Source organism: Eretmochelys imbricata, chromosome 7 (assembly GCF_965152235.1).
Source record: "Eretmochelys imbricata isolate rEreImb1 chromosome 7, rEreImb1.hap1, whole genome shotgun sequence".
Classification (NCBI taxonomy): Eukaryota; Metazoa; Chordata; order Testudines; family Cheloniidae; genus Eretmochelys; species Eretmochelys imbricata.
Window position 1 is genome coordinate 96,010,805 of NC_135578.1, and position 11,393 is coordinate 96,022,197.

At 37.4% G+C, this 11,393-nt stretch overlaps 1 protein-coding gene across 1 annotated transcript in view; it reads right to left on the bottom strand.

The window, feature by feature from the left end:
* ADGRA1 (adhesion G protein-coupled receptor A1) overlaps nucleotides 1-9,701 on the bottom strand; it is a 58,862-nt gene extending 49,161 nt beyond the window's left edge. Inside the window, exons 1-2 of the mRNA XM_077822229.1 lie at nucleotides 9,580-9,701; nucleotides 7,998-8,121 (exon numbers count right to left, since the gene is read on the bottom strand). Coding sequence (XP_077678355.1) covers nucleotides 7,998-8,121; nucleotides 9,580-9,629 — 174 coding nt within the window. The 5' untranslated portion in view covers nucleotides 9,630-9,701. The remainder of the gene's footprint in view (nucleotides 1-7,997; nucleotides 8,122-9,579) is intronic.
* Nucleotides 9,702-11,393: the final 1,692 nt, after the last annotated feature.

An 11,393-nucleotide genomic window follows, 5' to 3' on the forward strand; every position in this document is an offset into this window, starting at 1 on the left:
ACAAATGTACAAGTAAACCAGAATAATTTTATTTTAAATGAACTGAATTTGTGATTACCTTAACAACATTTTTGCATCTCTCTGGTTACTTCTAATCAGTGCAAGAGAATTAAAATGATTTAAAAAGCAGGTGGCATCTCTTACTTAAACTAATGTTTAAATTATAATTGCTAATATCTGAGACACCCAGTAAGGTGTTATGAAATCAGAACACATAAAATGTGTTTTCTGAGAGCATCATTAGTGGCTACTCACTGAATGTGCAAATTTAAGCTTATGGAAGATTAGCTTGATTCTTAACGTTTTGTTAGCAAGGAACCTGCCACTACTTTGCTAATTATGCTGCATATAATGCAAATTTCAAGTCTGAGGTCAATGAAAAGGCAAACGTTTTGTCTGAATTTGTACTATCAGCATTAATTTTAGTAAGTTTTGTGGAAGCGGTATATCTTTTCCCTCTCAGCTAGGTACAGCCATGTATGACCTGATGAAATGACCTATTAGTAGGTTGGGATAGGATCCTAGCATCTCAGGCATGCTAAGAAAAAATATTTTTGGTGTCTTTAAAACTGGCCATTTTAGCTACACCATAGCCAAAAGTAGATGAAGAAGTTTTGCATCTTTTAAAACAGTACTTAGTACAGAAATAAAAGAAAAAGGAAGTACAAACCTAAAAGTGTGGCTGTCCTGATCTTTCCAATAAAGTGCTGTGTGTATCATTAAAAGTAAAACAAAAACACCAACGCTAAGATGCTAACATGTTTACTCTGCTAGTAACTGTTATTCATTACTATGGAAATAGTAATTGGAATTTTATCCAATCTACAATGCTTTATTATATTAGCTAAGTCTCCATCTGATTATATAAAATGAGGTTACTTTTGAAGCAATAACCTGACATTTTGCTGTGACAAGTAAAATATTGCTGTAATTGGAAAGCCCATACATTTCTAAGGAATACAGAGAATTACTGAATAAAGCTAACACAAACCTATTATAATGATTTATCTAAACTAGAGTTCCATTTTTGCTTAAGTTGAAACAAAATAATTGATAGAAAGAAAAAACATGAATTTTGTTTAGGTTTAATAATACATCGTAATATTTATATAAATACACAGCAAATATTAATCAAGGCAAAGGCAGTTGGAATTCTTTTCTTTTCCTGGGCTTGTCTGACACATTAGACAGGGGAGAGTATGGACTTCATAGTGGCTGTCACTTGAGGTGAGAGAAGCAGAAATAAGAGAATGAGACATCTATGCACCATCAGCTGGCAGATGTTGCCAATTCAGTGGCTAGTACTGTTTATTTCATGTGCAGCTCACAGAAGAGTTTTGCAGGGACACAGTGAGAACTAGTATGAATCCAAGGGGGGCGGGAATGAGAAGAAAGAATCAGAAAAATATGAAGGACTAAATTGATAACATTGTTCTAGTTATTTCAGTGTAGGGCTGAGGCTGTGTATTGTATGGTTACTCAGAAAATATATCTAGAAAATATATATTAACAAATGCACGCACATGAGGGATGAGTCTGGTGTCAGTATATACAAATGTGTGAAGTTCAGACAACATATGGGATGATAAAATTCCATTCCCTATTGATGTACCAACAGATATGGCCAGCAATATAAATTAATGTGGATCCTAATAAAATAGTACAATCAAATAGCAACCGTTTCACTGCACTATCAAAGAAGCAACAGAATTGAGGCCAGAATAGAATTTCTGTGTCATACCCTACCCACATGACTTTTCTTTATACAATGCCCAACTTTCAGAGATTAGTCCCCTTCAGTAACATCAGATAAAACATGCTGACAAGGAAGAGAGACCATACATATTATTAGCTGTTGTGCAACCTCTTAAATACTAAGCCTATTAAAAAATCTATTGGTATTTCCTGCCTTTAATAGAGGAGAACATGTTTTCAGGCCCTGAATGGCTAGTAAATTTGAAGGATGATGGTGGCTCCAGACTTATTATTTAGCCAGACATATATGCAGGAATTCATAAAATATGCTCAGTGCAGATTGGGTGAATGCATTCGGCTTCTATATTCAAGTCAGAGGGCAACAGTGCCTTTTTTCTTCATAGATTCTAAAGCCAGAAGGTACTATTGTCATAATCTAGCCTGATTGCCTGTTTGTGCCTTACTTCACTCCATAAACACTGGATTAGAGGACAGATTTTTCTGATGTTAAATATGTATTCAATAGAACAGACGTGTTTGTTACACCTCATTTTGGAATATGTCAAGTGTTTGTAAGGGTACCCTCACTCAAATCCAGATTCAGGATATGGGAGTTCAAATGTATGTGGTGGGTATTGAAAGTCCTAATGGGTTACTTGTTTAAGGTGCTGAGTGGGGTTTGGGTTTATTTGTGTATATTGTGTTACTGGATTTGGGCCTAGAGCACATGGACAGATGCTATATAAAAATCCAAATAAACAAATAGATTAAAAATTAAGTAGTTTAAACACGATGTGGATGTGGTGCTCAGGTTCATCATTGTGTACAGATGATGTACACACTTGCATGATGGGCCCTGTTTCCAGTATGGAGAAAAGGATAAAGATTGAGGATACTAGATCTACACAAAACAGAGGGGGAGGGGGAGGGAGACTTTCCTTATAACCTTCAGACTAATGCTTAGAGCACTCACCCAGGATGTGGGAGATCGCGGGTTCAAGTCCCCACTCTGACTGATAAGGAGAAGGGATTTGAAGAGAAGATCTGTCACCTCTCAGGTGAGTGCTCTAACCACTGAACTATGGGATATACTGATGTGGGTCTCTCTCTGTCTTTTCTGCTGAAATTGTTCCATGTCAATTAAATAATTGAATAATTAAATATTAATTGGGCCAGAGAAAGAGTGAGAATGACGCTATAGCAGGGGTAGACAACCTATAGCACACGTGCCAAAGGCGGCACGCGAGCTGATTTTCAGTGGCACTCACACTGCCCGGGTCCGGGGGGCTCTGCATTTTAATTTAATTTTAAATGAAGCTTCTTAACCATTTTAAAAACCTTATTTACTTTACATACACCAATAGTTTAGTTATATACTATAGACTTATAGAAAGAGACCTTCTAAAAACATTTAAATGTATTACTGGCACGTGAAACCTTAAATTAGAGTGAATAAATGAAGACTTGGCACACCACTTCTGAAAGGTTGCCAACCCCTGCTCTATAGCTAGGACACGCCCCTGAGAAACAGATCACTGGCAGAGATAGGCGCTTCCCTGTTGCCTGGACTTAGGCACATATCTCTGAGGGGGGGTAGGGTTTAGGACATACCCATCTCATCCGATGATCCGCATCTCTCACTGGCTGTTTTAGGAACAAGACTGTGACCCACAAAGCCTGAGTTAGGCACCTAGGTTCCCTATACAATGAGTGGATTGCCTGCCTGTCTCTCCCCACTCATTGTATAGGAAACCTAGGTGCCTAACTCAGGCTTTGTGGATCGCAGTCTTGTTCCTATGATTTTCTAGGTACTTAAAAGTTATGCATAATGTTGCAATGCTTAAGTCCATTTCTAGATCAGAGTCAGAGAGACATGCTCAAGATCACACAGCAAGACTGGGGTAGATTAGAGTGCTGAATTCAGGTCTCCCAAGTCCCAGGCCAGCACTCTAATCAGTGGACCATCCTTCCTCTCTTTACAAATGACAAATAATGAGCATCTAATAGGTAGCAAAATGAGGTAAACCATTTGAAGGGATTTTTGTGTCTGAAAGGAATTTTTAGATGTTTGGATTTCAGATTAAAATAAATACTGTACCACAGAGGGAAGTAATTGTTTTTCTTTAGTTCAACTACTTGACATTCAAGGATATAATAAGATGAATTAGTGGCCTAGTGCAGAAAACAGCCCTTGTTCATACCATTAACTCTTTCTCCCTAAACTGGGATCATTGTAAGACACTTAATTCTGGGGTAGAGCAATGGTTAAACTCAAATATTCTGCAAAGACATCTGCTAATGAGGTAGAGCCTTAAGGAAATTCACTTTATTATTTCACTTAGGTGAAAGAGTTGTAATGAGGTTTTGTCATGTGCAAAAGAAAGTGCTGGGGGTGTGGAGCTGAGTATGGTGAGAAAGCTAGGAGAAGATTCACTCCACAACACTCAGAGCAGTGACTCCAGGTTTATTCCATCAGAAAAGGCTGCATTTGGAATTTTCCACCAAGCATTGCACTATAAAACAACAATGCAGACTTTCCTCTGTCCTTTCCTTTGTTCCTGGGCTGCATTTATGTTGCATTTGTAAAGCAGGGAGAGACACTGAAGGTACTGTAACCATATCCCCAATGGAATATATGTTAACTAGTTTTAATGCTTCTTTGAGATAAATCATTTGAAACTGCCATCTTTACAAAATGTGTGATTAACAAGCAATGTTATGGTAACATCCTCTTCAGATACATCCTATCGGAAAGAAGATCAGATAGTTCTGTACCAGTGTTCTTTTCTTTCTGCCCAGGTCCAGTTGTGCTTGCAAGAATTTAAAAAAAGGATCAGCCAATCCTCATTCCTGCTTACACAGTCCTGAGGGACACCTGAACCAAATATGGCTATTTGAAAAGGTTCTGCCCTGGACTGACTGATCTTGACGATGGCTGCACTCATTGTGTGCACCCACTCCACAGGGCCTCGTGTGGAGCTGCTTGAGTGGCCATTGGGTATCATCATATAAATGAGCTCCCAGACACCCTGAGAAGCCATATGCAGGTCTCCCTTCTTTCCAGTACTGGCCTCTTACAGGTTACGTCAATGCTGCTGCAGCAATAATACCCAGAGAGCTGTCAGAAGAGGAGACAGGTACCAGGACTGAGGGCTCTGTATGATTTTTTTACAGGTGTATGTTGGCAGGCAAGGAGGTTAGGAAGGGTGGTGGTGGTGAAACAATGGCTGCGAATGGACAGTATGTTCAGCCTGTGGTATCAGCTAAAATATCCCCTTCATGGGTTGTTCAGTCCATTCGATCCCCCCTGCTGTCAATCAGCTCCTCTCAGGGAATCAGAGAAGCTGTATGCACGCTCAGTGAGCTCTGTGTCATCCCTGGACCCTTGGTGAAGTACGGTGCTAACACTCTCCATAGACGGGCATGGTCTTATGTGGATGAGTGAACCTAATGCAGGTGCCTTGGGGGCATGTGTGTGGGGTCTCAGGATCTGTTTCGATTTCTCTAGCTGCACAGTGTGACTACACTTTACAATGACTCAGGATTTGGCCTAATACCATGAGAGGAAATAACTACCATATGCACTGCATTTTATTAAAAAATTCCTGTAGCTTATCATAGAATCATAGGACTGGAAGGGACCTCGAGAGGTCATTTAGTCCAGTCCCCAGCCCTCATGTTATTATTACTCATAACAGAATTATTAATAACTCACTTAACAAACTCTATTTTTCATTATCATTTTTACTGTGCAATCTGCAAGGTAAATAACCAAGCAAAAATTGTAACAACAGATGGTCATTTGTGACCATGTAATTACATGGCCATGGCTGTCCTATAAACTTTCAATCTACAGATAAAAAAAAAATGTAAATGATGTTTAGATTTGTGAGAATTTAGAGATTAATTACCATGCAACTGGCTAGATATTAAGAGAGATTTATCTCAGAATAATGAAATAGACAAAAATGTCGTAAAAATAATGTCACGTAAGGCATATTTTACAACTTAGTGTTTATTGCACTAGAGAAGCTTATAATATTTATAGGTGCTGTCTGTTGAAAGTCATACAAATGTAAATGTTCAACTTTCAGAACAGGTTACAGAAAATTAGAAACAGAATTCCTAAAATTGGTTATGGGAGCTGTACTATATAAATTCCTGTACTCATATTAAAAAATCTAATTATATAAAATGTAAAGGACATGCTTCATTCAAACAGTGTTAGAATTTCAAGTTGTGAAGAACAGGATAATTCTAGCATGGAACTATTGTCTTGTGGTTAGAACAAGAGAACATGAGTCAGGATTCCTGGGTTCTCCTTGTGACCTTGTAATGCGACTTTCACTTAACCTCTCTATACCTTGGTTTATCCACCTGTGCAATGGATATAGTAGTAACAAACTCACTTGAGTGTTTTGATGTTATTTCTGTTCATAAAGGGCTCTGACATCTTCCAATGAAAGTATTATGTAAGTAGAAAGTATTACTTCAGCAATAACAGTCTTGCAAATCCTCATTGGTATATTACACAGATCCTAAATATTTTATCACCATTTTTAGCTGGATTATATTTAAGAACTTCATAATACATTAAGCACTAACTGTATTAACTATGGGCCAAATACTGCCTTTATTTACAATCACACAGTGACATTGAATCCATTATAAAAATGGGGAGAATTTTGTGTCTTATTTGCTTTCCTCAGACAGGAATAATTCAAAGTAAGATGTGTAACTTGCTGTCTATTCCTTCCCTGGGTCACTATTCTAACTGAGAGATTGCATCTCAATTAAAATTTTACTTTAGAAATAAATTCTATCAGCAAATACAGAGGGGCATTTTACATGCTGCTATTTTTAGTAAGGCTGCTGAGCAATCATGAGTGCTTAGAAGAACAATTGCAACACTTTTTGATTCTTCTTGTTAGTAACAGAAATATTATAATGCATGAATGAAGAAATAATTTTTTAATTAAAAGAGTGGGCAAAGAATAATTTATAAATTAGCTAAAAAAAGGCAAGCAGACAAGTTGGGTCACTGTTCTCAAGTAAGATTTATTACTGGTGATGTTTTTTTATCCTCTTGTCTGCTAAAACCCCATGAAGCTCTGCTCACTTTTAAATTAAATGTGAGAACAGAACTTCTAATATATTAGTACTGTGGCTAGACTGTGCAGACTCAGTTCCATCATGAGTAATGGAAAGAGATCAGCCACACATTTGTTTTCAATGGGCTGGGTTTCAAGACTATAGCCTGTTTAAGTAAAGGAGAATACACATCTCATATTAGAGGTCTCAGTGCTAATACCATTAGATAAAAGCTGAGTGTTGCATTCACAGATATTTTTGCTTCATGAAATTCTTTAGCAAAGGTCAGCAACAATATCATTCATGAGAACAGGGGCATCTGTTCTAAAGAATTCCAGAAAAAATTATTAAAAATACAAAGCTGGACTTTAACTGGTCCTTGCGAGGTTTTGCTGAGAGGGGAGGACTGAAGCAGCCTTCTTTCCTTCCTCTCCTGCCAAAGGACCAATCACAATCTCATTCCCTGTATCCAGGAGAGCACAGAGACTGCGCCCTCTGTGAGATTCCAGGGATGTACCTCCCCATATAAGATGTTTCACAGGAGGAGGAGGTGGGGATTGTGCAGCTTGCACAACACCCATGCCTGCATACCAGGAAACTCAGTGAGGCTCCCTAACATACAAGCCCTTTTCTGGGGACAGGGTGGTATAAGCATTGCCTCCAAAGCCTGCGCTGCACTTAAAATACATTGTTATGTTATAAACATTAAGTTGCTAAAATATATTCAGTGATTACACAGTGGGCATAAAGGGCCTACATTACAAAGCTGAAACAGGTAGGTTAGTATGATATTCTCATGGTAAGCAACCACAAGAGTAATAATTCTAACTTTGCCCCCCCTCTAATCTGAAGATCTCAAAGGGCATTACAAACATGAATAAACCATATCCCCCAACACTCCTGTAAAAAACAGAAATAGTATTAACTCCATTTTGCTTTTGGATAGGGAAATTGAGGCACAGAGAAGTTAATATATTTGCCCAAGTTCACACAGCAACTCAGTGGCACAGATGGAAATACAATACAGAGTTCCTGATTGCCACTACTTCACATTAGCCCCAATCTTCATAGTGATGACTAATTCTGGTACATATGTCTGATAAAATATAGAATCTTTGATAAGAAAGAATATCATCAGTATTAAGTCAACATGTATAATTTCAGGGGCTTTTTTTTTTTTTAAATAAGAATAAGGTAACAAAGGTACTTACAGCTTGACATATAATTGGATATTTTATGCGATTGATTCCACCAGCAAAGACAGCAAAAGTAAGAGCAGTATGGAAACAGAAGTTGAGAAGCATGTGCCATCCTTTTCTACTGATTCGGATTGTGCTGTTTAAAATTAACATATTTTTTCAATTCACATCTTTATTGTAAAAAATCTTCGAATGCGTTCTTATATTTTTGGAAAAAATATATTTGACATATAGATTTCAAACTCTCAGATTCTTGACTACTAGACTACTTGCAGCATAGCGAGTCTGTTTTAAAGTCCATTGAAGTCAATGGGAGGTTTTTAAAATTTTTTTTACTGACTTCAGTGGGCTTTTAAACAGGCCCAGAATGAAATAATACATGTATTTAAAAGGCTTTCTGCCAGATGTCAAATATGCAGTAGTCTAACGATGACAACTCTGAAGGATTATGTATAAGTTGAAGATCAAAATTCATTACATTAAATACATTCTTAATTAATGTTTATCAGCTTATACAGTAAAATACATTCCTGCTCTTTTAAATAGTTAATGACTTTTAACTACTGTCTACACACACACAAACACACACACACACACACACACACACTTAAAAATCTCATTCATATAAATGAAATCACAACATTTCTAAAACCAAACAGATTTAAAAGCAAGAAAACACCTTTCTGATAAGATGATATTTATCAAACCCTTTGTATAAGGTTGTTCTCTGATTCTAATACAATTAGTGTATCTTTCCAAGGGGCTGTTGTGGAACTGGAAGCGAGCATCCAGTAGTTTGATATCAAAGGTGGCCTTATATCACAGAGCTTTATATCGCAGTATCAAATTATAAAGAATATAAGAAATTTTAGGAACAATATAAGACCATCTCTAGACACACATCTGCTTCTTTTTAGGGGAAGCTACAGCTTGGGAACAAGCCCATCATAATATTTTATGGGTTTCTAGTTTTCTAGTCCTTAAATTTTGTTTGTGTGTGAAACCAATATTTGAATGGATATTTTTTTCCAAATGGAGTCAAGAAGGACACATTTCCATAAGTTACTGATTAGAAGAGCTTGTTTTGGTTTGTGTTGTCACATGTAGAAAGATTAATTATGAATGTTTTTGAGGGCAAAGTTCAATTTCCATTTTCTCTCACAGAGCTTAGTACAGTGGTTCTCAAACTATTGTACTGGTGACCCCTTTCACATAGCAAGCCCCTGAGTGCAACTCCCCACCCCTCAATAAATTAAAAACACTTGTTTATATGTTTAACACCACTATAAATGCTGGAGGCAAAGCAGGGTTTGGGGTGGAGACTGACAGCTAGCGACCACCCATGTAATAACCTCATAAGCCCCTGAGGGGTCTCAACCCCCAGTTTGAGAACCCCTGCCTTAGTATAAACAAAACAGATTATTTGACTTTGTATATATTTTTACTTATGAAACACCATATTCCATTCTTTTTTTTACTACATTATACTGTAAATTTTAGTATCCATCAGTAACTAAACCATTTAAGCATTTTATCTTTGTGCAAAGAAAAGATAGATAATGAATGTGTGTTTGCTTCTGTATTGAATTCTTACCTGTGATGCACAATGTAAGTGATAATGGATGCAAACAGGCACAATAACATGACTGCAGTACATGCATATACCACAGGGTGCAGGAACTCCCCTGGGTACTGGGGAAAGGAGAGCACTGTCTTCAAATCCTGCCAAGGAAGGAAGGAAAATAAAATTAGCATTTTAAGGGGTGAGAACCTAAGACTTCACTGCAATACTCCCATCATTCCCAATTAACCCCCTCTAGATTTTCACATGCTGCATTTTGGAATAGAAAAATAAGATGATGAATTTATCTGCATAAAGTTCATGAATTTACAATTGCAACAAACTGCTCTCCACGATTCTGCATATACTTCTCAGGGGGAAATTAACTTTCTTCCACAGGCAAGGCTGCCCTGATTAAAAAAATATATTCCAGAAAGAAAAATGTGCAAAATTCCACAGCAAACGGATATCAGTAATGTCTGTTCTATCTGACACCATAAACTTCATGCATCTATGATACTGAGTACACAATACCTATTTACCAGGAACAGTATTCTACTTCCAACATACTCATTTCTTCTTAAGGAAACAGAAACATGACAAGGGACCCAAGATAGCTAACTGTTGTTAAGATACTACAGGAGTCTGATCCTCATTTGCTATAAAGCAGCATAAATCCACGTGGGCCAACAGATTGGAGTAGAATGTCTTTCCATAAAATGCCACCTTTGATGCACACATGCATAGCTTCTGTTGATGTCAGTTAAACAGCAGCTGCACAATTACATCTAAGGCAAAACCTAGGTGCAAGAGTTCTTTTTAGGGAAGCTGGAGGTGTTGCCACAGTTATTCATGGAAACAGCACGTCAGTGAGAAGACTGACAAAGGACATACTTCGGTGGACTCAACCATATCAGATTCCTATACCAACCGGTTGGATGCTCATCCTGGTTATGCCTGGCATAAGGTCCCAAATACAACTGAGACTATTGAAGATAACAGGAGAATAAGAAAAACATAAGACCAAGGGTAAACACGGCTAGGTCAGTGGAAGAATTCCTCCATGGGGGAGGCTCCTACGTTTGGTCTGGCAGTTTTCTAGGTCTAGAGCCCTATCCTTCTATACTTATTTAAAATATAAATCCCATTTACAGTGCACTTGTTACTTTAAATTAATTCTTAATATAGAAAGAATTTTAAAAAAACGTGATTGGCTAAGAATTGTGCACACAGTTAGTTTGTGCTAGAACATACTTAATATTAACTTATTATTCTCCTTCAAAACTATCCTTAAAACTCTCCTTTGCTGTGAGGCCTACAAAATTTTGATCAGCGCTAGGCTGCTGGTGTGCTGAGACCATAGACTAGCATGTTAACCAATATTGTTACATTGTTTTCTTGTACTCCCCTGTCTTTCTATATCTGTTGGTTTCTTCTTGTTTTATACTCAGACTGTAAGCTCTCTGGGGCAGGAACAGTTTTTTTGTTCTGTGTTTTGTTTTTTGTTGACTGGGGCTCCTAGTGCTACAATAATATATCCAATTCAAAATAATAATAAAATAACAACAACAGCAACAACATCCTATTCTCCAACACGCCCATTTGTATCATCCACCTGTTATGGCTTATCTTTTAGATTGTAAGCTCTTTCAAGCAGGGACTATCATTCACTACAAACATACAGTGCCTAGCAAAATGGCACTTGGGTGTGTGACAGACCTCTATGCTACTACTATAATACACATATAATAAAATTAGACTGCTTTGCTGAAAAAGATAAAATAGTATCAGCTTCTAGCTCTCACTAATGTGGTCACATTTATGGTAAATAAATACCAAAACTATGG